Here is a 25,574-nt window from a genome sequence, read left to right as displayed (position 1 = left end):
AGGGGGTCTCCCTGAACGCGTGTGTATGTCACAAGTGCTGGCATCGCCAGCCGTCTCCGGTCCAGTGTCCACTATTGTCTGAAAATGGCAGAAAAGGGCACTTTTCTGACCTCTGACCTCACTGGACGGCCCGCCACACTTTTTTTTTACACCTCTCCCGCTTAGCGGAGAGTGTGGCAGTGTAGAGGGGGTCTCCCCGAACGCGTGTGTACGTCACAAGTGCTGGCATCGCCAGCCTTCTCCGGTCCAGTGTCCCCTATTGTCTGAAAATGGCAGAAAAGGGCACTTTTCTGACCTCTGACCTCACTGGACGGTCCGCCACACTTTTTTTTACACCTCTCCCGCTTAGCGGAGAGTGTGGCGTTGTAGAGGGGGTCTCCCCGAACGCGTGTGTATGTCACAAGTGTTGGCATCGGCAGCCGTCTCCGGTCCAGTGTCCAATTTGTATAGGCTATGCAGTCCTTTGAACAGCATTTATCCATTTAGATAATGTTTTAATGTTTTAAAAAACGTTTTTGTTACACAGAAACATAATATGTGTTATATAGCTTTGTTTAAATGCTTAATTTATAGTTTTAATGTGCAAATGAACCGTTTTTCAATGATTTTCAATGGTTTCTTTTTACTCTAGAGGGTACTCTTATTCTGAAGATATCGTCAACCGGAAGTCTTATTTCTGCTCCGTTATTTCTGCTCACGGAACACAGCTTCAAAGAGTGACGTCACGATACTCTCTTCTACACTGTGGAACCCACGTGTGGTGAGAGAGAGAGGACAGTGTGTGTGTGAGGCTGTCTGACGCTCAAGTATGACTTAATTCATACGTTAAATCCTATAAAACATTATTATTATCGTTATTGCTTTGTGGAGATGCTGTTCGGTAAAGAGGTGCCATGGAGGCGCCTGGAGAGCATGTCGTTCGGCATGTACACTGCCCAGGAGATAAGGTGAGTTAGCTTAGCTTCAATGCTATATAAACAACACAACACAACACAACACACACAGTTCATAAACAACGTGTGTGTGCGTGCGTGCGTGTGTGTTTTGTTGATATACAATGCACATTCACATTGTATGTGGCGCAGCGGAATACAAACGGTGTGTCTGTCGGTGCGCGAGACAAGTCCAGACACATGTCTGCCTGTCTCGCGATTGTTTGACAACTAATATACAGTTACACACACAAAGTTATGATATATAATTATATATTTTTGTTTCACTAGACCACTTTGTTGAATGTCCCAATAGAGAGGCATATACATCATATTTACATAACATGACAGATAAACACACACATGAATGATGTTCTGAACTGTATTATGCATAATATCACTGTATGTGGCGCAGTGGAATGTATGTGTAGTACCTCTGCTTTGTCACAAGGTGGGGCTCTTTCCCAACATTCCGTGCGGTTTGATAATATTGTGTGCTGCTCTGCTGTAGTGTGTGCTCAAAAGTGTGTTGATGGAAAAAATGGCAAACTGATTATTAGTATGTTGCATGTTCAGACACAACTTGTGTGCCTTGGGATTTTGTGACACGTTATTATTGATATATATATACACACACACACACACACACACACACACACACACACACACACACACACACACACACACACACAGCTATTACAGAAAGTTATGACATTTGTATTTGAGTTTTTATTTGCTAGATCCATATTTTGTGCTCACTTATTTCCCATTTTCAGAGGCAAATCTTATACCCTAAATAAACATTTTTTAATGACATTCAACCCTATTTTGGGAATGTCATAGTAGAAACATTTAGATTTGTATTTGTATCCCCCCCCCCCCCCCCCCCCTACAGATTTCCAAACAGTTTCTCTCCGTTAATATTGAAAAAAACGAAGCTACTGTAACCATGACGACCACATGTGTATCATTGCTTTTTCTCATGCGTTTTCCTGAACAGAGACCTGAGTGCTAAGTTGGTCACTAACTTCAGGTTCCTGGACGGTGTCGGGAACGTAGCCGCTAACGGCCTGTACGACCTGGCCTTGGGTCCGGCCGACAGCAAAGAGGTAACATTTTTGATATGGAGAACGTTTTAATGTCTGTTAAGCCATTAAACTACTACCGCGTAGCCATTAAGACCTGGAACGCATCTGTGTCATTTTAAGATTTCTCTGGCTATTCAAGAACAGCAGATATACAAGCTCGTAGGGCGGCACCGAGTGCCGCCCTACGAGCTTGTAGATCTGCTATTTTTTTTGAAAAATGGTGAAAATGTGTGCAAATCTTTGAATATATATGTTTTAAAGCGAACATTTTTACTCAAATCTTAGCTTCTAGGGATTCTACAAATGTCTTCTAAATCCTTATGTTGCTATAATCAGTGGTGCTCAAACATCTTCATGTCAAGGACCACCCAAAATGATATGTATTTAGCCGGACCACCGTCTCAAAATATTTTGTTCCAGGGACCCCTCCAGAAGTAAATACTTGAGTAAAATATGTTTGCTTGAAAGAAATATATATTCAAAGATTTGCACACATTTTCAAGATTAAAAAAAAAATAGCCAAAGTATAAAATAATGGTTTAAGTGGTTACACAGATGCGTTCCCGGTCTTAAAGAGTTAAATAGTCATAAGCGTAGACAATAAGAAATGATAGCCAGCACTCACGTTCTGTCCATTCAGGCACTTGAACTGTATTTGAAATTCAGGCACAAGAGAGCAGGTATTGGTTGAGGGGAACAAATATGCTTAAAGTAACTAAGGCCAGAACAAAGATAAAAAAAACAATGTGTATCTGCAAAAGCGATACAAATATGGATTAGTCGTGAAAATGATTTAAAAATGGGTATTTGTATCTGCAAATTTAAGAAAATGTATAGAATTAATATGGTAATGAAATATATTAATATATTATATGATAATTATATACGTTGCTATAGGAAATATAGTGATGTGTAATTATTAATTATTTAAAGTGTCGAAATATTGTCTTTGTTTCAATGATTGATTATTATGCAATTATTTTTCTGTTTTTCATAGCTTATTTAAAGCAAGAAGGGTATTCTTTTTTTTTTGTTCAAGGTTTTTTTATTTTATATGTTCACACACAGGTCAATAACAAAAGGCATACAAAAACAGTCAATGTATGTTAAGAAGGGTATTCTAAAAGAATCCATGACAGTGTCTCTCAAAGGGACCTCTGGGTTCCTTGACGGGGTTCCAAATGGACCCTTACAGGTCTGTAACGCTGAGGGTCGGTTGCACCAAAAGGGATTAAATAAAGCTTAGTTTAGGGTTAATCAAAGATTTGTTGATCTAGGATTTATTTTAATTCGAGTTGTGTTGCACCACTTAATTTTAAGCATTGCTTAACAAATCTGTGATTTAAATCCTTAACCTGTGATTAAAACTTTAAACAGTGATTATTTCATGGATTAAACTTTGTTGTGTGTCCGCCATCTTGGATTTGCGCTGTAAATAAAAAGGAATACTTCTTCTCTTGAGCCAAATATCATTAGAATTACTTTTTTATTCACTTTTGAGATAATGTGGGCAGGCGTGTTAAAAAATATCTCCTGCAGCCAAAAATAATGGCTTTAACGAGACGCTCGCTAAAAACAACAGATATATAAGCTTATTAATTTAGACGGTCCCTTATTTTTCTTTGAGCTACTCTTTCGTTTTCATGAAGCCATCTGATATATGCTGCCATGTTTACATTTAAACCGCCTGTACTGCAAGTTTAGAATTAATCCCTTACTGACATTTAAATTGGAGTTTAAAGTAGTGGTGCAACAGGATTAACATTAATCCAGGTTTACTGTGAAAATGAAAACCAAGATTAAAGGATGGTTTAAAACTAAACCTGGTTAGTGGAAACTAGGTTTAAAGTTTGGTGCAACTGGATTAATAGATAAACCTTGATTTAAACTAGGTTAAAGATTAATCCCTCTTGGTGCAACCGACCCTGAGTGTACAAAAAATGGAACCAAATGGACCCACATTTGTGCACTCTCAGAGTTATGGGGGTCCTTGAAATTAAAAGGTTTGAGAACCACTTATCTAGGAATGAATCCAAATTCCATTAATAATAGTTAGTGCTGCTACAAGTTAGTAAAATAATAATTGTAATAGTACAGTACTGGCGTACTCGCCGATACCAGCATTTTAAGCATCGGCAGCTTTTCCGATACTGGAACAACTCTAATTGTTGTTCATGCTGAGGCCTCTGTGTCCCCATGGCCTTAACCGTTAACCCTGCCGTTGCTATTTTGGGCAGAGGTGAAAATGTGTCAAAAATCTTAATGGGCCTAATAGGCCTGTATGTTTCATTCATAGTTCCGTCATATGCCGGCATTTTGCAGTGAAACTAGTGACGCAAGATGTTTTTTTTTAAGATCGGCTGTTTTCGTTTCATGTGTTCTGGTGTCCTGCAGGTGTGTTCAACATGCTGTCAGGACTACAACAACTGCCCTGGACATCTGGGACACGTGGAGCTACCACTACCTGTATACAACCCACTGTTCTTTGACGTAAGCGCACACACGCACACACCTGTTTATAACCAGATAATCAACACCAATGATGGTAATACATGGTAATAACCCTAAACCTATCTAATCGTTTCTCTTTTTTTTCTTGCCTTTTATTTGCCCTCTCCTCCCCCTCCCCTCCCCTCCCCTCCCCTCCTCTCTCCCATCAGAAACTCTACCTGTTGGTGCGTGGCTCGTGTCTGTCGTGTCACATGTTGACGTGTCCCAGAGCTGCCGTCCACCTGCTGCTCAGCCAGATGAAGCTGTTCGATCACGGAGCTCCGCTACAAGATGTCTACCAGGCAGAGCATGTCCTCAACCAGGTGGGGGCTCAAGGGGAAGGACTGGGGGGGTCAAATTACTTTAAATGAGAGTTCACTGACTGCCACCGAAGGAAACAATGTAATTGTAGTTTTTCGTGGTTTAATAAAAGATCGCCCTGTTCTCTATCACCCGGCTTTTCGATACATCGTGTATCGTATCGTGAAATTAGTGTATCGGCACACCCCTAGTTAAAAACCTGAATAGAACACGAGTGTGTGCGTGTGTGTCCATCACTGGCCTAAAAAGCGCTCTCGGCCCCCTCTCTGCCAATTTGCACACCACTATAAAAAACTTGGGTGTTTATTTGGACTCCTCCTTGAATTTTAATAAACAAATTTCAAGTGTAGTGAGCAGTAGTTTTTATCAGTTACGAACCATAGCCAAATTGAAGCCCATTTTAACTCATAGGGACCTGGAAACAGTCATCCACGCTTTTATTACCTCTCGGTTGGACTACTGTAACTCGTTATACCATGGGCTGGCTCAGTCTACTCTCTCCCGTCTGCAGATGGTCCAAAACTCTGCTGCTAGACTCCTGACTGGAACTAGGATGCGGGAGCACATTACACCGGTTCTGGCCCAACTGCACTGGTTACCAGTGAAACATCGCATTGTTTTTAAAATTTCACTTTTTGTTTTTAAAGCCTTAAATGGCCTCGCGCCACAGTACATCTCTGACCTATTTTCTGCACCTCCTACCCTCAGAGTTCTTAGGTCATCTTCCAAAATGCCCCTCGACATTCCCCCAACAAACCTCAGAACTAAAGGTGACCGGGCTTTCTCCGTTATTGCGCCCACACTCTGGAACAATTTACCACTGCACATTAAGTCCAGCTCCACAATTGAAAGGTTTAAATCCACCCTAAAAACCCACCTCTTCTCCATTGCCTTCAGCTCAGTCTGAGGGTAAATTCTAACCCATGGCCATTGAATGTATTTTCTATTTTTTGTATTACTTTCGTGTTCTCTATCTTTGGTGTTTTTGTTTAGGTATTGCTTTATGTTTTCTTTTACTATGCTGTATTATGTTATTATGATTGTAAAGCACTTTGGGTCAACTTCTGTTGTTTTTAAATGTGCTATATAAATAAAGGTGACTTGACTTGACTTGTTTGTGTGTGTGTGTGTGTGTGTGTGTTAGTTCCTGCAGGTGAACGCCAAGGCCAGTGGAGATGAGATCAGCAAGGTGCTGCAGGAGTTCACACAGAGCATCATCGGAACGACCAGCAGAGAAGACGCCTGCAACGGCAAAGCGGTCAGTGCGACGTTCTCGTTGTCGCCGTGGGCCTGTCACAACTATTACATAATTGTCCAATCGCAATTATTTGAGATAATCGCAATTATTTTTGCATAATCGTCTCCATGTTGAAAAATGTTCAAATATTTTTAAAAAATCACGCCCTGTGTGAAGTGAGTGGTGCCTTGCTTAGCTTGGCTAACATGTTCAATCAGCCAAGCTAACATGTCCAATGTTAGCTTGGCTGATGGCACTGATGTCACTTTGAAACATGTTATCAATGTTTCAAAGTGACAAACCTATTTATAGGGCTCTATTTCGTCATGCGTCTCGCTAGCCAATCAAAGCACACCCTTTCAACATATTGTCACGTGTCACGTGAAGCTTGACCAATGTTAGCTTGGTGGACACACGGACATACAGACATACATACATACATACATACATACGGACACACAGACAAAGCCACGTATAGGAGTGGTTGCCTTCGGCACCACTCAAAAAAAAGCAGAAATAGCACGCGGAGATCAGATTGTGTTCCAATGGATCCAATATAGTTATGATTTCGTCACACAGCTATTGTTAATGCCTTCAGTGGTTAGTAGGGTTGCCAGATCTGCTTATTATAATTTCCACGCAAGATTTTATTTGAAAATAGCCGATCTACAAGCTCACAACGCGTCGCACCGCGACGCGTTGTGAGCTTGGGCTGGTGAATTAATATTCGAATATCAAATATTCCTCGAATATGGGGAAAATATGTATGAGTATGAAAATTAATATTGGATTTTTTTTATTTTTTTAATGTTTATTTGACAGGGACAATACAAAAACAATGTATCAAGTTATAAAAACAAACAAAAGATATGTTTTATTGGATCTGAGCACTCGATACATTGTTTTTTGTATTGTTTCTGTAAAAAGAAAATGAAATAAATTATAATAATAATAATATTCGAATATATTCGAATATCATTTCTCAGGAAAGTTGACCGTGTGTGTGTGTCTGTCTGTCTGTCTGTCTGTGTGTCTGTCTGTCTGTCTGTCTGTCTGTCTTCAGATTAAACACCTGGTTGAGAAGAAATGCAGCCTGATAAACAACTTCTGGAGGGTCTACATGAGCACCAGGAAATGTCCGCACTGCGGGTAAGAGCAGGATGACGCATGACATTAGTCAGTGGTTTAAAGTAACTAAGTGTATTTACTTAAATACAATTATGAGGTATTTTTACTTTACCGGAGTATTTCCAATTATCAGTACTTTTACTTCTACTCCACTACATCTCAGAGGCAAATATTGTACTTTTACTCCACTACAACTATTTGAAAACTTTAGTTACTAGATCCTTTGCCGATATAACTGATTACATTATAAAACATACATTAACCAGTTTAGCCCTATTTTTAGGTTATTTGAAAATAGCCGATCTACAAGCTCACAACGTGTCGCGATGAGACGCGTTTAGTACTTTTACTTTTGATCCTTTAAGCATATTTTCATGCCAATACTTTTGCACTTTTACTCAAGTAACATTTTGAACAAGTATTTCTACATCGCAGTATTGATACTTTTACTAAGTAAAACATGTGAGTACGTTTCCCACCACTGGACAGTAGTAGTACATGGCAGTATTTCTCAACCTGTGTGGCGTGAGGATATTGCGAGAGTAGGCCCCTAAATATTTAGTTTGTTTTGATATAATGTAATATAAAATCGAATGTATCTTTTCTTTAAATAATAATAAAAAGATACTGCGGCCAGAAAGAAGGAAAGCTGCTGTGGCTAAAATGTTAAGATATAGTAGGAAATGTGGTTTTTTATATTAACCGTACAATATGTAAGTACATTGAAGGCTCTCGCCATCAAAGAAGCCTATATTATAGCCAGAGCTCTGATCAACAGTCTGGGACAAGTTTCGGGGCAAGTGGAGTGTTTGTGTGTTGACCAACCCCTGACATATTTTGGAGGTAATTTCAATTAACCCATTGAGACCTGAAGCCGGTTCTACATGTCTCCTAAATCCCAACAGTTTTCTGAAAAACGTATGTTTCTATATCAGTGGTGCTCAATCTTTTTCATGTCAAGGACCCCCAAAATCATATGTATTTGGCCGCGGACCCCCATCAAAATATTTTGTTCCAGGGACCCCCCCAGAAGCAAAGATTTGAGTTAAAAATGTTCGCTTTAAAAATATATATATTCAAAGATTTGCACACATATTTCACGATTTTTCAAAAATAGCAGATCTACAAGCTCGTAGCGCGGCACTCGGTTCCGCGCTATGAGCTTGTATATCTGCTATTTTTGAATAGCCCAAAGTGTAAAATAATGCTTTTTAGCTCAAATCTAAAAATGACACAGTTCCAGGTCTTAATGGGTTAAAGTAGTAGGATAATGCAAGCAGATGCTGCGTCCTGACGTATTGATGACATATTGATGACCTATTGATGACGTATTGACCTCAAAGTGGAAATGTGTTGGAATTCCTCGAGAAGCTGCAGTTTTGGCCAAACAGAGGAAGTCTCTGTATAGTGAGTTACTTTTCATAGGGCGCTTGGTGCCACCACTATACACATCATGTATCACTATTTACCTTTATACCACTGACATAGACGAGCAGAACAACCTTGCGAGCTAACGTGATTATCCTCGTTAGCAGCTTTGCTAGCATCATGTCCAGAATAGACTACAGCGCGTGGGACCACATCGAGGTCTCGGATGACGAAGACGTCACGCATCCCAACATCGACACGCCGAGCCTTTTCAGATGGAGACACCAGGCACGCGTGGAGCGAATGGAAGTATTTCAGAAGAAGGGCGAAGACTTAGAGAAGACACTCGCCGAGTCCAAGCGCAAGCTGGCAGACGCACAGAAGAAAACGGGGCAGCTCGCCGCCAACCCGGCGATGGGTGACGCCGTCGAAGCGGAGTTGAGCAAGGCACGGGCCGAGGAGAAGAGGCTGAAACAAGAGGAGCGGGAATGGGAGAAGAAAGTGGCGGCGCATCGGCAGGAAGAGAAGAAGACGCCGTGGAACGTGGACACCCTCAGTAGAGACGGATTCAGCAAGAGCGTGGTCAACATCAAGAAGACGGAAAGTGGTGACGAGGAGACCGAAGAGCAGAGAGACGAAAGGTTTACCATCTTTACCATCAGGTACGAGAGGAATATCAAACATTTTGCCTTGATGCGACGGTGGGACGATAGCCAGAAGTACCTTTCCGACAACCCGCATCTGTTATGCGTGGAGACCGCAAACTCCCTGGTTGTCATGTGCGTCGACCTCGAAGTCGAGAAGAAACACGCGTTCATGGAGCAAGTGGCTCATCAAACTGTGGTCATGCACTTCATTTTGAGGCTGGCCAAAGCCTCAAAGGTGGACCCCCGCGGCTGTTTCCGTCAATTCTTCGCCAAGATTAAAGCCGCGGATCCGTGCGAACAGGACACTTTCAACGACGAGCTGGAGTCCTTCAAAGAGCTTGTGCGCGACACGGCTAAGAGCCTCACAGTGGAGGCCGCGGAGGAGGAGTACGACGAACGGCAGGAGATTTACAAGTCCATGCCAGAAGAGATGTGGTGTTTCGACGAGAAAGACGTCCGCATGTTACAGGGGGAGATCAGCAGAATGGAGCAGGCGGAGGCCGAGGCCGACATGAAGAGATGCATAGAGTTGGGGCTCTGGGTCCCTAACTCCAGGGTGGACGATGGTGATGGCAGTGACAAAGAAGGGGATGATGACGCCTACGGGGAAAGAGGAAGCAGGAAGCGAAAGAAAATGAATGACGAATAGGCTGCCCTAGCGTGTCTGATATCTGGTATAGAGGGGCGGGTTCGAAATCTCCGGAGAGATAATCCGTGGGCTCCCATTGGTTCATCGATCTGTGCGCCCGCCCCCGCCCCGCCCCATGCCCCTCCTCCTACCCCAATGTGCAGCATTGAGAGCCCTGACGTCACAACATTTGGAGCGACGCCCACTGCACTCTGGTTGGTTGGGGAAATGAAAGGTTGACTCCCAATTCCTATGCCAGGAACGTCAACAGGCTGGTCCAGGGTCTTATTTCCGAGCAAAACGCGAAGGGAAATAAAAGCCTGGAGATCGAGGCTAAATGACGAATGACCAACCCTGATTTTAATGACGACTGTTTTGGTAAATGCTTTCCTGTGGTGTGACTATCACAGCATCCTCTCTGTTGCCATCTGTAACGTTACCTGTGGTTTGTGCTGATGTCATAACTATAGGCTCACCGTGCTGCTCTCACTTGTTCTGCATCAGGTAGGATGATTGTGTAGAATTAGACTGAGAGAACGAGAGCAATCCATGGTCTCGAAGGGCGGATCCAAACCCAGGCACCCGGAGCAGCCGCGTCCTCCGATTGCTTCACCAATCTATGTCCCCGCCTGCCCCCCCCCCCCCCCCCCCCCCCCGGTCTGTGCACGGAGCAGGCTGACGTCACCAAATTTAGAGCGACGCCCCTCTGCTCTCTGGTTGGTTAGGAGTTAACAAGGTCCTAAGACCATCGTTCCTGCACCGTTCGCCCAGACTTTTTTCTTTTGAAACAAAAAAAAGGCTGGGTTTCCGAGGCTAGTGTAGAATAGATCAGGGGTCTTCAACGTTTTTCAGGCCAACGACCCCTTAGCTGAGAGAGATGAAGCAGGGACCCCCACTACATATTGTTAAATGTGTGTTTTCAGACATTTAACCCTCAATACCTTGTAAACTTGACCTTTTGGCTCGGTAATCGGTCTGCTCTTTTTTCCCCCTGTACACCAAACCTCTTCGCTGATTTTCGCTATTTTCGACAACCCCCCCCCCCCCAGATTCATTCACCAGCCAAGTAGACTACAAATGGCTATGCATAACAGGTTTACCGGCGGCGGTGAGCGTCTTCATTCATGCACGGTATAAAAGCAACCCGGCATTATGGCTTCAGTTCTGCTGTGGTGGTATCCTGTCTACACGCATGCAAGCAACGAGAATGCCTCCACCAAAGTGTGTGTGCGTGCATGTGACGTCATTAAAATACCGTTCCACTGGGAAAAGAACTCACCATAACATTAACCATAATCTCAGACAGCGTTACGATGAATCCATCTAGTCCAATGGTTCTCAAACTGTGGGGTTCTCTGACCCCTCAGGGTCCTTTTTTTAAGGGGCTTCCAAATGGACGCCTACAGGTCCGTAACTCTGAGAGCGTACAAATGGAACCAAATGGACGGGTCCATTTGGTTCCTTTTGTACGCTCTCAGAGTGAAGGGGGTCCTTTCGGAGGGATACGATAATCATTCCCTGCACAACATGCGCGTGGTCGTGGAGATAATGCTTAAGTACATGCTTATCTACTTAAGTACAATTTTGAGGTATTTGTACTTTACTTGAGTATTTCCAATATCCAATACTTTTACTTCTCCACTACAAATATTGAGGCAAATATTGTATTTTTACTACACGACAATTATTTGAAAACTTTTGTTACTTTGCAGATACAAATGATGATGTTATGAAACATACATTAACCACTTCAGCTCTATTTTATAACTAGGCTATTTGAAAATAACAGATCTACAAGCTCACAACGCGTCGCAGTTACTTAAGTACATTTTGAATTCCGGACTTTTACTTGTAACAGAGTACTTCTACATTGCTGTATTGATGCTTTTACTTAAGTACAACATTTGAGTACTTTTTCCGCCACTGAAAATTGTTATACAGCAACAGCATGCTCAAAGCCCTTTTTAGACCTTTGTCAGTGTGTTGCTAAAACGTTGTCCTTGTGTGTGTGCTGTAGGAGTGGGCGGTCAGTGGTGCTAAAACGTTGTCCTTGTGTGTGCTGTAGGAGTGGGCGGTCAGTGGTGCGTCGGGAACACAACAGCAAGCTGATCGTCACCATGCCAGGAGGAGGAGGACAGACTGGAGACAACACTGAAGGTACGAAGACAGAGTTAGTGTCAAAGTGTCCTTGAGCAAGACGCAGAACTAGGGTTGTCCGATATTGGCTTTTTTACCGATAACCGATATACCGATATTGTCCAACTCTTAATTACCGATACCGATATCAACCGATACCGATATATGCGGGGATTATTGTGATTAGGGTAAGCTCAAATTTCATATCACACACACCATATACAGTAAGAACTCCTGTAACTTATTTATAAAGCAAAAAAAAAAAAAAAAAAAAAAAAAAATTTTTTTTTTTTTTCAAAAACCGATACCGATATTTTCCCGATATCAATTTTTATGCTAATATCGGCCGATAATATCGGGAGGCCGATAATATCGGACATCCCTACGCAGAACCTCTAATTGCTCCCGATCAGGGCCGTCAATTGGGTTTGACAGGGTATGGCAGGTGCCATACCTTGGCTCCAGAAGAGAAAATTATAATAATAATAATAATAACTAGAAACAGGTCTCCGCCAGTACTGTTCCTGATTAATCCTGTCTTACCTCACTTCAAAAGGTATAACTGATCTTTTGAAGTGACACACCTATTTATAGGCCTCTATTTCATCATGCGTCTCGCTAGCCAATCAAAGCACACCCTTTCAACATATTGTCACGTGAAGCTTTAGCTTGGTGGACACACGGAAGGACGAGAACGAAAACATAGTCTCCTGGCGGAGACAACAATCATGAATAGTAGCCTAATGCAGGTGTAACAACATTGTGTTTGTATTGTGTTATGGTATAATGCATAGTTTTCTGTGCATTTGGGGGATTTGACCCCCCCCCAAAAAAAAAATCTTCCGCGCCCAGGATAGGTGTCCCTTATTTTAATCTCTGGGAGTTGGCAACCCTAACCTTGCCCATACCTTAGCTTTTGCTGAAAACTGACGCCACTGGCACCGGTCAAGAGGACGTCCCACGCTAACATACTAACGTGGATGTACTGAAGGAGAGATGCAGGAGCGCAAAGCACCAACGAGCTAGCCAGATGTATGGAGAACCGGGATGACTGGAATGCGACAGTGGAGGGCTCCTCTTGAGGACCACCTAGAGAGAGTAGGAGTGCGGCCCCCTCCCCACCTTCCGCGAAAAAAAACGGCCAAATGTGTTCGCATAGACGCTCAGCCAAACCGAATGTAATCGAATCGAATCAAACGTTATTGTCACAACACAAATACAGTTAAAGTCAGGTTAAATTACTTTTTTTTTTACAGGCTTTCGTGGTTGTAGATTAAACGAGTAAAAGAGACAAGGTGGATTCAGAACCCTAGAAGCCACCAGCATTAGACTGGCTCTCAGCCATACTCTCCATCATTATCCATCTTATCTTGCACGTTGTAAGTTGCTGTGTGTAAGAGTGTCTTCTAAACTTGATGTTGTTTGTTTCTCCCTGTAGAAGACCTGCTGGCTGGGAAGAGGGGCTACATGACTCCTAGTACTGCCAAAGACCATATCACTAAACTATGGGCCCAAGAAGGTAAGCATAGAATAAAGCAGAGTGCTTCTCAAAGTGGAAACTGGGGGAACCCCAGGGGAACACGAATCCCCGAATGCGACAAAAAAACAAAAAAATATCCATGAATTCAAGTCTCAATGGGGTGACTAATTGCTAGAAAAAAAGTTTTTTTTTCCCCGGTGAACTGTCCCTTTAATGTTGTCATTTTATCAACTGGCCCCTGGCCCCTTGCCATTTTTGTAATGTGGCCCACAGGTTCAGCTATTTGAGCATCCCTGCGTGATCATACTACAGCGTCACACAAAAGCCTCCAAAGTAGCAGATATACGAGCTCGAAGCGCATAGCGTTTCAAGCCTGTAGATCTGCTACTTTTGTTATTTTTGAATTTGAATCCTGAACGGTAATAATTTTGGACGTATGAGGTTTCCGCCCGACGGAGACGATAACTTGCTTTCATCCACTCTCAACGTGGTATCCCTGTTCTTGGACATGTCATTATATTGTCAAAAGCTCACAACGCATTGACTCCCTCCTTCCTTCCTTGCTTCCTTCCTTTTCTTCTTGGCTTGTGTGTGTGGTTGTCCAGGTTTCTTCCTCAGGTGTTTGTTTCCAGGACTGATGCAGGGACCAGACGACATTTCTTTCTATCCTGACTTGTTCTTCCTGGAGCTCCTCGTGGTCGCTCCCAGCAGGTACCACGCATGCACGCACGCACATGCACACACATTCAGTATTTGTAGGGGGGCGCAGTCCGAAGAAAGAGAAAAGGAGGGACAACAAGAACTCAGTCACACTATCAGTCAGTCACAACAGGAGGGAGTAGAGGCTAAACACACACACACACACACACACACACACACACACACACACACACACACACACACACACACACACACACACACACACACACACACACACACACACACAAAACAAGTGAGTCCTCTTCAGTGAAAAGGTGGGTCTTAAGCATGTTTTAGCATAGGATGGGGGGGCAGCTTTGATCCTCGAAGGGAGTTTGTTCCACAACTCCGGTGCCGACACAGCAAACGCACGGTCACCCCATCCTTACTGTGCTAGCCCGTGGACCGTCTTCATATACAACTGACTGTCTGATCTGAGTGATCTGGAGCTGGGACATTGGTCTGAAAATTCCACAATATAGGGAGTAGGGCTGTGAATCGTCTGCTATCTCACGATTCAATTCCGATTCTTGGGGTCACGATTTCGGATTTCAGATTTTCTTTAAGACAAACGATTTTCGATTCAAAGCGATTCTCGATTCATAACATATGATTTCAGGATCTACTCCAGTCTGCTGGCATGAAAGCAGAGTACATTTACATAGCTTTTATAATTGAAAAGGTTTTATCAACTGATAATGATGTAAACACACAGGTAAATCCAAGATCCCCCCAAAATAAATAATAATAATAATACATACATTAACTCATTGAGTGCCATTAACGTGTTTCACATGTTTTACCGCCATGGTGCAACGTGCCATTAACGTGTTTCACGTGTTATTTGAAAAAAACTCAAAAATTGTTTTTAGAACATGTCATTATCTGAAGATTTGCAGCTCCATCCACTCCTTGTTTAACTTATAACTAGGGTTGTCCGATATTGGCTTTTTTACCGATAACCGATATACCGATATTGTCCAACTCTTAATTACCGATACCGATATCAACCGATACCGATATATGCGGGGATTATTGTGATTAGGGTAAGCTCAAATTTCATATCACACACACCATATACAGTAAGAACTCCTGTAACTTATTTAGAAAAGCAAAAAAAAACGATACCGATATTTTCCCGATATCAATTTTTATGCTAATATCGGCCGATAATATCGGGAGGCCGATAATATCGGACGTCCCTACTTATAACTTAAAAAGGCTGTATCTCGCTTCCTAAGCACTTTTTTTTTACTTTGAAAAAATAAAACAATAAAAATCATAAGGGCCAGAAATAGATAATAATAATTTGGGCACTCAATGAGTTAATGATAATGATAATAATTTAAATCTATTTTTGGAAAATGAGAATCGATTCTGAATCGTCCAACATTAGAATCGCGATTCGAGTATGAATCGATTATTTTTCCCACACCCCTAATAGGGAGGGTGCAAGACCGTCACGGTCTTTGAACACAAACAAGAGAATCTTAAATGTCACACTACGCTTCACTGGGAGCCAGTGGAGAGAGACAAGGACTGGTGAGATGCGCTCTCTTAGCTTGGTGCCTGTCACCAGTGGTGTGTTCTACCGTGGTACGCTGTATACGCCGTATGGCCTGCAGATTTTTTCCGTCGCCACCGTATACATTCAAAAACAGCTCGAAGCGGCGTATCTGATACGTTGATACGCATCTGATACGCTGCACCCAGGAGTGGCTGGGCTGGGGGGGGGGCGCAGCGATACAAACAGCAAGAATGTGGTCTGACCGTCTGACTAGTCTAACTCTGAGGTGAAGGCTTATCATGTGCGTGGCTATTGTTCTTGAGGTGATAATTAATGGCTACTGGCGAAGGAATTCACACATTTCAACGACCTGCCATTCACTTCATTGAACGTAGGTCACTGAATTGAGTTCTTCATTAGTATTCAAATTGTGTGTCATAGCGCAGCAAAATCTTGAATCTTCAATACTGTTTGTGTCTTCAATGCCAAGTAAATGCTGTTCTGTAATAGATACAGGAAGGCTCGCTGTTAACACTGCTATTATATCTGATAAGCCTAACCAGCATTTATTTATAACAATCCCTGCACTTATATTGTAATATATTTAAAAAAAATGCATCCAAGGCTAAAAGCAGCTCCGAAGTGGTTGAGTTACAGGGTGATTAACATTAGAAACAGTAGAAAATCAGTATAAAGCATATTGTAAGTGTACTCAGTGTTACTGTGAAACTGGGCCTGAGTGGGCTTGGCCGAGTTTGTGCGGGGCATAAATGCGCGCGGAGCGCGCGCAATTTGTTTACATGGATTAATTATACGTGCGTGCGTGCCGTGCGTGTGGGAGGAACTGGGGGGAATTGTTATAGTATACCCTCCAAAAAAATCTAGAACACAGCTCACTGGAAGAGAGGAAGGGCTTGATATGTGCGATCGTGCGCAACTGATAGAAGCAGGACTGTACCACTGATGTCACTTGTCTGTCGAATTTGAGCTCCAATTAAAAAAGAACTCCCAAGTTTTTGATGGGGGTTTGACCAAGGGGGCCACATTTCCCATGTCACTTGTGCTCCGGCAGACTATGTTGGTGGACCCATAGAGGACACACACACACACACACACACACACACACACACACACACACACACACACACACACACACACACACACACACACACACACACACACACACACACTCACACTAACACACTAGGGATGCGCCATATTAACATTTTGTCCGATAACCGATTAATGATCAATTGCATGGTCAAATGGACCGATAGCGAACTGTCAGACTTCTAATAAACAGTGTATTCTTATTACCTGATTCATTAGGCCTACTGATGAACAGTACTCAAAGTGTTTTACTTAAGTAAAAGTATCAATACTACAATGTAGAAATACCCAGTTACAAGTTAAAGTCCGGAATTCAAAATTGACTTGAGTGAAAGTACAAAAGTATATCAAAATGTACCAAAAGTATAAAGTACTCATTATGCAGAATGTCCCATTTCACAAGTTTTCAAATGTATACAATTGTATAAAATGTATACAATTATTTTTCTTTTGAGAATAGCCGATCTACAAGCTCACAGTGCGTCACACATGCATTGTGAAGGTAAAGAAATGAATTGAACATATGCTTAAAGGCTGTATATTAGCATTCTATTAACATTCTAGCCCTCCTCCAGGTACCGTCCAATCAACCGTCTAGGAGACCAGATGTTCACCAACGGCCAGACGGTCAACATGCAGGCCGTCATGAAGGACTGTGGAATCATCCAGAAACTACTGGCCCTCATCGCTGGCGAGAAGTTCCAGAAGGTCGCACCCGAACAGGAGGTGAGAACTGTGCTGTTGGGCAGTAAGCCTTATCTAGCCACGTGGCCCATAGGGCAGGATTGATTAATTGAATACTTAAACCCTTTTAGACCGGGAACGCATCTCTGTCTTTTTAAGATTTCTTTGGCAATTAAAAAATAGCACTATGAGCTTGTAGATCTGCAATTTTTTGAAAAATCTAGAAATTTCAGCAAATCTTTGAATATATATATATTTTTTAAAGCGAACATTTGTAACTCTAATCTTTGCTTCTGGGGGGTCCCTGGAACAACATATTTTGAGATGGGGGTCCGTGGACAAATAATTTTAGGGGTCCTTGACATGAAAAAGTATGCGCAATGCAAATATTTGCACACATTTTCACTATGAGCTTGTAGATCTACGATTTAAAAAAAAAATAGCAGATATACAAGCTCATAGCACGGCACCGAGTACAAGCTCATAGCACGGCACTCGGTGCTTCTATCTGTACTTTTGGATACTTTTGGATGACTTTCACTCAGCTACAGTTCAAGACAAATATTGTACTTTTTAACTCCACTAAAGATTCTAGGAAGGGGGAAAAAAAGCGCTTCATAAATGAACCCTACCTCAAATAATAGTGAAAATAACCAGGCCGGTCTACCTATTGTTTTGGGAAGTATTGTTGTGGCTAACCTGCCCTGTTTGATCCGGCAGGTGTCGGAGCAGCAGGTAGACATGTCTTTCCTCTCCGGCATCGCGGGAGAGACGCTGACGGACAAACTCTACACGGTTTGGATTCGTCTGCAGAGTCACGTGAACATCGTGTTCGACAGCGACATGGACAAACTGATGACGGAGAAATACCCCGGCATCAGACAGGTACAACAATCAACCCACTTTTAACACATTCCCTGCCACTGACGGAGATCTCCGTCATTTCATTTTTATATTATTTTATTTTTTGAAAAACGTCCAGAACCCAAGATAACGTGATCCGAAGATGTACTGCTCCATTCACTTCCACTCAAAGTGGGTGCCGTGGCACCCTAGGGTGCCTTGACGCCCAAGTCCAGGGGTGCCTCAGAATACTTTGATAATATTTGGAATTTATCAATGTCACTTCAGTTTAACCCCTTAGACCCTCTATATACTTAGTAAAACGGACCTGAGTTAAACTGTACTTTCTAGTACTAGTACTAGTACACCAAGTCTCTTCACCAAAAATAGCCGATCTACAAGCTCACAACGCGTCACGTTGTGACACGTTGTGAGCTTGTAGATCGGCTATTTTTGTTGTTGTTGTTTGATTTGTTGTTCCCCCCCCAGAATAGGAATGCTGGGGTTTAAGTGGTTAAAGGCCAAGAATAAGTTATTTTCAGTCTGTCCTAAATAATGGAAACAAATATTCTCCAGTTTTCCTCGTGACATACTGTATCTTTGGGGGAAAGATTTACATGTTTACGTACCGTTAATATGACAAAAGGTGCTATACAGTAACAATGTAATTCAGGGCAGCCGTGGATGAAAAAGTTATCTACTGGGGTGACCTGGGCCAAACATGCTTGAGAACCACTGCATCATTTGACTGTTTTGTCGACATCAGTAATGGCAGTTCTTTGGCCGATTTGTGCTGATTTCTTTCCATAACAATAATGAGCAGAGCAAATAACTTTTCTTCTCTGTCGGGTGGAAACCTCATTTGTCCAAAACTGTTAGCTTTCAGGATTTCAAATTCAAAAGTAGCAGGTCCGCAAGCTCGAAACGCGGCGAAGAAGCGACGCGTTTCGAGCTTGTGGATTCTGCTACTTTTGGATGCTTTTGTGTGACGCTGTAGTGTGATCGAGTAGGACGTTAATTAAAAAATCACACCCTGTGTGAGGTGAGTGGTGCCTTTGATGAGCCCGTATTGACCCCCGTATTGATGTTGTCATCAATGTTTGTGGACAGACATAGAAAACAGACTAGAAAGTGTGCTCCTCGGAGCACAAGTCTCCGCCAGCAGACCCGTGCTATTTTAACCAAAGGAAATCACTTGCCCTATCTTTAACCATAGTTTTCTAGAAATGTTCTGATTCTTAGATTAGAACATCTAAGGATTAGAACATGTTAGCTTGGCTAACATGTTCAATCAGCCAAGCTAACATGTCCAATGTTAGCTTGGCTGATGGCACTGATGTCACTTCGAAACATGTAAACAATGTTTCGAAGTGACACACCTATTTATAGGGCTCTATTTCGTCATGCGTCTCGCTAGCCAATCAAAGCACACCCTTTCAACATATTGTCACGTGTCACGTGATGCTTGACCAATGTTAGCTTGGTGGACACACGGACATACATACATACATACATACATACGGACACACAGACAAAGCCAGATATAGGAGTGGTTGCCTTCGGCACCACTCAAAAAAAAAAACACAAAAAGTTACAATATGGAGATAAGAGGTTTCTGCCCTATAACAGCCATATATATATATATATATATATAGCAACAACTAAAATGACACAGAGGCGTTCCCAGCTTGAAAGGTGTAACGCAGGGGTCTTCAACAGGGGGTCCGGGACCCCTAGGGGGTCCTCAGAGTTACTACAGGGGGTCCGCCAAATCCTTGTGTGATAAGATTTTTTTTGTTTACCTTAACCACTTGAACCCTAGCATCCCTTTTCTGAGGAGAACTTCAGCCAAAAATAGCCGATCTACAAGCTCACAACGCCTCGCAGCGCGAGCCGTTGTGAGCCTGTAGATCGGCTATTTTTGGCAAAGAGGTGTTTGGGGGAAAAAAGAGCAGACCAAGTAAACAAAAAAATGTTGAACCTAAAACACAGTGTTATACAATGTAGAGGGGGTCCCTGCTTCATCTCTCTCTCAGCTAGGGGGTCCTTGGCCTGAAAACGTTGAAGACCCCTGGTATAGGTGTAGCAGGTCTGAATGGGTTCAGAACAATGGAGTGTTTGTGATGAAGACGGTGCTGTTGTTTTTTTTCGTCCTTGACAGATCTTGGAGAAGAAGGACGGACTGTTCCGGAAGCACATGATGGGTAAAAGGGTGGACTACGCCGCACGCTCCGTCATCTGCCCCGACATGTACATAGGAACCAACGAGATAGGGATACCTATGGTACGTTTCATATGTCATCTGCTCCTGACTAGGGATTTTAATAATTCCGATACCTTAAAGGTTCTATGACTTTCATTTTCACTTTTTTTTGGGGGGGGGGGGGGGGGGGTTTATGACTTTTAATGTGTTGCAAAACTGAATGTCATGAAACCATTAACGGTTCCCTTTAAAGGACAACTTTAGTTTTTTACAACCAAGGTTTATATTTTAGCTTGTAATTAAATTAAATAAAAGATGAGTGTTATTTGTTATATTTTTTTTAATTTACTGCTTTCTACAGTTTTGGCAATTTTTGCGATCTTTTTTACAGTGGGCGGGGGCATTCTGTCCGGTGGCTAAATATGTCTTTTTTTACACAATAAAAAAGGTCCTGTGGTCTTTGATGGCCAGATATGAGTTATTGGGGGCTGGAAGAGCAACTGTAAATAATAATAAAGAAAACGCCGGGTTATTGTGTAAAAAAATACATATTTAGCCACCGGACAGAATGCCCCCGCCCACTGTAAAAAAGATCGCGAAAATTGCTAAAACTATAGAAAGCAGTACATTTAAACATTTTAACACTCATATTTTATTTACTTTAATTACAATCTAAAACATAAACCTTGGTTGTAAAAAACTAAAGATATCCTTTAACGATTCCTATATATTTGAAAAGATGTATATCAATTTGGCCTTTTTATTACTCTCCGCAGGAGAGTATTGTTTTCACTTTCTAAATATGACACACCGATTGGTCAAGCCTCACGTGACACGTGACAATACGGTGAAATACTGTATAAATACATGGCATCACTTTGACAGTGTCTCTGCCACTGTCAAAGTGAGGTAAGACAGGAACCATCACGAAATGGCTGCATGGCTGATACATAATTGGCAGATAGGACAGATAGGACACTTATATAGACAGGAAGGATATGACACTTACACAGACGGATAGGACACTTACAGTACACAGACAGGACGGATAGGACACTTATACAGACAGGACGGATAGGACACTTATACAGACAGGACGGATAGGACACTTATACAGACAGGACGGATAGAACACTTACACAGACAGGACGGATAGGACACTTACATAGACAGGAGGGATATGACACTTACACAGACAGGACGGATAGGACACTTACAGTATACAGACAGGACGGATAGGACACTTACAGTATACAGACAGGACGGATAGGACACTTATACAGACAGGAGGGATAGGACACTTACACAGACAGGAGGGATAGGACACTTACATAGACAGGACGGATAGGACACTTATACAGATAGAACATTCCCAACATTCCCAACAGCGGAGAGTTGTGCTCCGAGGAGCACTTTTTCTAGTTATAATTGGTTCTCAAAGTGTGAGATCCGGGGACCCCTCTGGGTTACTTGCAGTGTGGACCCTTGCAGGAACAAATGGACCCTCACAGGTCCATTTGGTTCCATTTGTCCGCTGTCAGGAGTAATGCTGGTCATTGAAATAAAAAAAGTATGGTATTGTACAGCAGACGTTTTGCTCCACACACCAGCCTCTGACTGTGTGATCAGCCAGCTCCGGAAAAACTGTTCCTCTAGGGCTGGAAATGTCATGTCCAATCCAGTGTTGATTTTGACAGCAAATTTTATTTAGTTTTAGTCATAGTCTTTTGAATAAAATTCCATTTAGTTTTAGTCATATTTTAGTCATTTGAAATGTTTTAGTCTTTGTCTAGTTTCGTCGACTAAATCTACAGTTGATTTAGTCGACTAAAATGTATTTTAGCGGTGCCTTGATGGCGTCCTAATGGCTGATTTTACACTAATCTACAACGATCTACAAGGTCACAACGCGTCGCGCTGCGAAGCGCTGTGAGCTTGTAGATCGGCTATTTTCAGAGTGTAACACCCGAGCGCAACCAAACATAAAATGACTTATCTTTTAGTTCTACTACGGGGGCGGCAGTGGCTCAGGGGTAGAGTGGCCGGGTAAAGTGAACTGGCTCCCGATGAGCAGGTTGTTGCCTTGCATGGTTTCCGCCGCCATCGGTGTGTGAATGGGTGAATGTAAAGCACAATCTATGTAAAGCGCTTTGGATAAAATCGCTATATAAATGCACCATTTACCATTTACTGGATCTCTTCTCCACTAGTCCCTCCCCAACATTTTAGTCTAGTTGTTATTTGTTGACGGAATTGTCAATATAATTAGTCTTAGTTTTAGTCATCACAGCTTAGTTTTTATTCAGTTTTTCTTAAGTTTTCGTCGGTGAAAGAAGGGAGTCGACAAACATTTTTCGTCATAGTTTTAGTCGACGAAATCAGCACTGGTCCAATCAATGGTGGTAAAGAAACCAATAAATGTTAAACTTTGGAGCGTGATCCAGTGTGTGGACTTTATTGTCTTTGGATTCTGACCTCAGCCCACCACCTGTTTTTTTTAGAGAGTGGATGTGCGTGGCTTTTATTGTGGTGTTTTCCGTAGGTGTTTGCCACCAAGCTGACGTACCCCCAGCCGGTGACTCCCTGGAACGTGAAGGAGCTACGGCAGGCGGTGCTCAACGGGCCCAACGTGCATCCCGGCGCCTCCATGGTGATCAACGAGGACGGCAGGCGGACCATCCTGTCGCCCGGCAACCCCACGCAGAGGGAGGCGGTGGCCAACCAGCTGCTGACCCCGTGCCCTGGGCCGCACAGGATGCCCATGAAGATAGTAAGTACCCGAGGACTCAGGGCCGGAATGGGACCAAAATTCAGCCCTGGCATTTTGGTCCGAACCGGCCTGCATGTATGACCGAGGTATTCTAAATAACAGATATACAAGCTCACAATGCGTTGCTGCACGGTACGAGCTTGTAGATCAGCTATTTTAACTAAATGCTGTGCTGTCCTCTGTGTGTGTGTGTGTGTGTGTGTGTGTGTGTGTGTGTGTGTGTGTGTGTGTGTGTGTGTGTGTGTGTGTGTGTGTGTGTGTGTGTGTGTGTGTGTGTGTGTGTGTGTGTGTGTGTGTGTGTGTGTGTGTGTGTGTGTCTCTCTCTCCAGGTGAATCGTCACATAAAGAATGGAGATGTGTTGCTGCTCAACAGACAGCCCACCCTCCATAGACCCTCCATCCAGGCCCACTGTGCTCGCATCCTGCCAGGAGAAAAGGTAGCGGCTCTACCTTTTTAACCCATTAAGACCTGAGGCGATTCTCAACACATTGAGTGCCAAAACCGTAATATTACGGTTTTGCAAATACACCCGCGGAGTGCCAACAATCCTAAAAAACGGAAATATACGTTTTTTTTTTTACCTTTTTTTTCTTTTCTTTTTTCCACAAGGGGGTGGGGGGGGGGCGGGCTAGCGCAGCCCTGGAATCACCCATGAACACTTTAAGAAGTAAGGGACAGATGGATCACCGTGCAAAAAAATCTGGTTCCCGTCCGCTTCCATTCTATCTTCTTGCTAAAAACCTCTGTGTCTCCTTAACTTTTTACAGTGGGCAAAACGAGTCATTCTCGATGCGCGATCGCTCTGCAATGGTGACTCGCGTGAGACATGTTGTTGTTCCAGGCTTTAGCCAGGGGCATCGCGCACCCTACACGCGTGCTTTTTTTTTCATGGATCACTTGTCGTGGAGTCTACAGATTTAAACAGCGCAATAATAATAATAATAATAATAATAATAAACTTTATTTGTATAGCACCTTTCATGACATGACATGCAGCTCAAAGTGCTTTACAGAGCAAGAATACAATTACAGTTATAAATAATTTAACAATAAAGCAAATAAGAAAAGCAGAAGCATAAAACACATTAAAATAATAGCAAAGGGCAGTGAATCAGGCAATACAGTGAGGACGATAATAAAACCTAAACATAATAGTATACCAATGAACAAAAATGTTTCAGCCATGAGATGTTATTTTTTGCTTTATTTGATCGGTCCAGGTGCTGAGGCTCCACTACGCCAACTGCAAGGCCTACAACGCCGACTTTGACGGAGACGAGATGAACGCCCACTTCCCCCAGAGCGAGCTGAGCCGGGCGGAGGCCTACCACCTGGTCAGCACTGACCACCAGTACCTGGTCCCCAAGGTATTGATTCAATTCAATTCAATTCAATTTTATTAAAGTGTCAAATCACAACAAGTTGTCTCAAGACACTTTACATGTAGAGAAGAGACCCGACAATCCCACCCTGAACAAGCAATTTTTGCGACAGTGGCAACGAAAAACTCCCTCTTAACTGGAAGAAACGTCAGGCAGACCCTAGGTTCTAGGGTGCAGGCCTTCTGCCTCGACCGTGTCGGGAGAAAGAGGAGAGAGAGAGAGGGAGGGAGAGACAGAAAGAGATACAGAGACAGAGGAGAGACAGTGCAGGTAGTAACAGTAACAATAGTAGCACATATAATAGTGTAAGATATATATGATAGTATAATATAGTACAGCAATAATGTGTATGTAGTATATAATGGTATAATATAAGAATGTTAAGATAATATATAGTATAGTGGTATAGTGTAGTGTAGTAGAAATCCACGGTCGTGCTCCATGGAGAGGCCCGGTCCGCAGTCACAGTCTTGAGCCGCAGCTGGGAGTCCGTAGTGACAGTCCATGGACCTGCGACGTGGGAAATAAAAGAAACTCCGGGGAGCGGGTCCCCGGTTGTAGAATTAGTGGCAGGCCTTACTAGAGCGTGAATCCGTACAGGGTTAATTACGATTGTACCATTGTACCATTGGGACACAAACCCACACAACCAAAGGGAGGATGAGAAGAGAGAGGATGAGGGGGGAGGGGGGGGAGGGGGGGGGGGGGTGGGCAGGGGAGGGGAGAGAGGATAACTATAGGGTGACTGAGTCTATACACTTCGGCTATAGGCTTTATCATAGAGAAAGGTTTTTAGTCTAGTCTTAAATATACAGAGTGTGTCTGCTTCGCGGACTGAAACTGGGAGAAGGTTCCACAGCTGAGGTGCCTGAAACTTAAATGCTCTGCCTCCTGTTCTAACTTTTTTGGGGTTTCCTGGA

General features: G+C 42.9%; 2 protein-coding genes across 2 annotated transcripts in view; both read left to right on the top strand.

The window, feature by feature from the left end:
- The first annotated feature begins 758 nt into the window (after window positions 1-758).
- polr1a (RNA polymerase I subunit A) overlaps window positions 759-25,574 on the top strand; it is a 91,091-nt gene continuing 66,275 nt past the window's right edge. Inside the window, exons 1-15 of the mRNA XM_084041418.1 lie at window positions 759-947; window positions 1,933-2,041; window positions 4,415-4,510; window positions 4,681-4,833; window positions 5,976-6,089; window positions 7,132-7,217; window positions 11,905-11,996; window positions 13,414-13,494; window positions 14,061-14,166; window positions 17,347-17,497; window positions 18,176-18,340; window positions 20,460-20,582; window positions 23,044-23,271; window positions 23,601-23,708; window positions 24,493-24,639. Coding sequence (XP_083897544.1) covers window positions 871-947; window positions 1,933-2,041; window positions 4,415-4,510; window positions 4,681-4,833; window positions 5,976-6,089; window positions 7,132-7,217; window positions 11,905-11,996; window positions 13,414-13,494; window positions 14,061-14,166; window positions 17,347-17,497; window positions 18,176-18,340; window positions 20,460-20,582; window positions 23,044-23,271; window positions 23,601-23,708; window positions 24,493-24,639 — 1,836 coding nt within the window. The 5' untranslated portion in view covers window positions 759-870. The remainder of the gene's footprint in view (window positions 948-1,932; window positions 2,042-4,414; window positions 4,511-4,680; window positions 4,834-5,975; window positions 6,090-7,131; window positions 7,218-11,904; window positions 11,997-13,413; window positions 13,495-14,060; window positions 14,167-17,346; window positions 17,498-18,175; window positions 18,341-20,459; window positions 20,583-23,043; window positions 23,272-23,600; window positions 23,709-24,492; window positions 24,640-25,574) is intronic.
- On the top strand, window positions 8,745-9,860 carry LOC311033441 (hsp90 co-chaperone Cdc37-like; the record flags this gene model as incomplete). The annotated part of the gene is made up of 1 exon (XM_084040952.1): window positions 8,745-9,860. One exon carries the CDS (start codon window positions 8,745-8,747, stop codon window positions 9,858-9,860), a length of 1,116 nt encoding a protein of 371 aa, XP_083897078.1.

The sequence above is a fragment of the Gymnoscopelus microlampas genome (assembly GCF_963454915.1).
Source record: "Gymnoscopelus microlampas genome assembly, chromosome: 18".
NCBI classification, from domain to species: Eukaryota; Metazoa; Chordata; class Actinopteri; order Myctophiformes; family Myctophidae; genus Gymnoscopelus; species Gymnoscopelus microlampas.
Note: the sequence above shows the minus strand (reverse complement) of the source record. Positions and strands in the feature narration are given on the sequence as shown.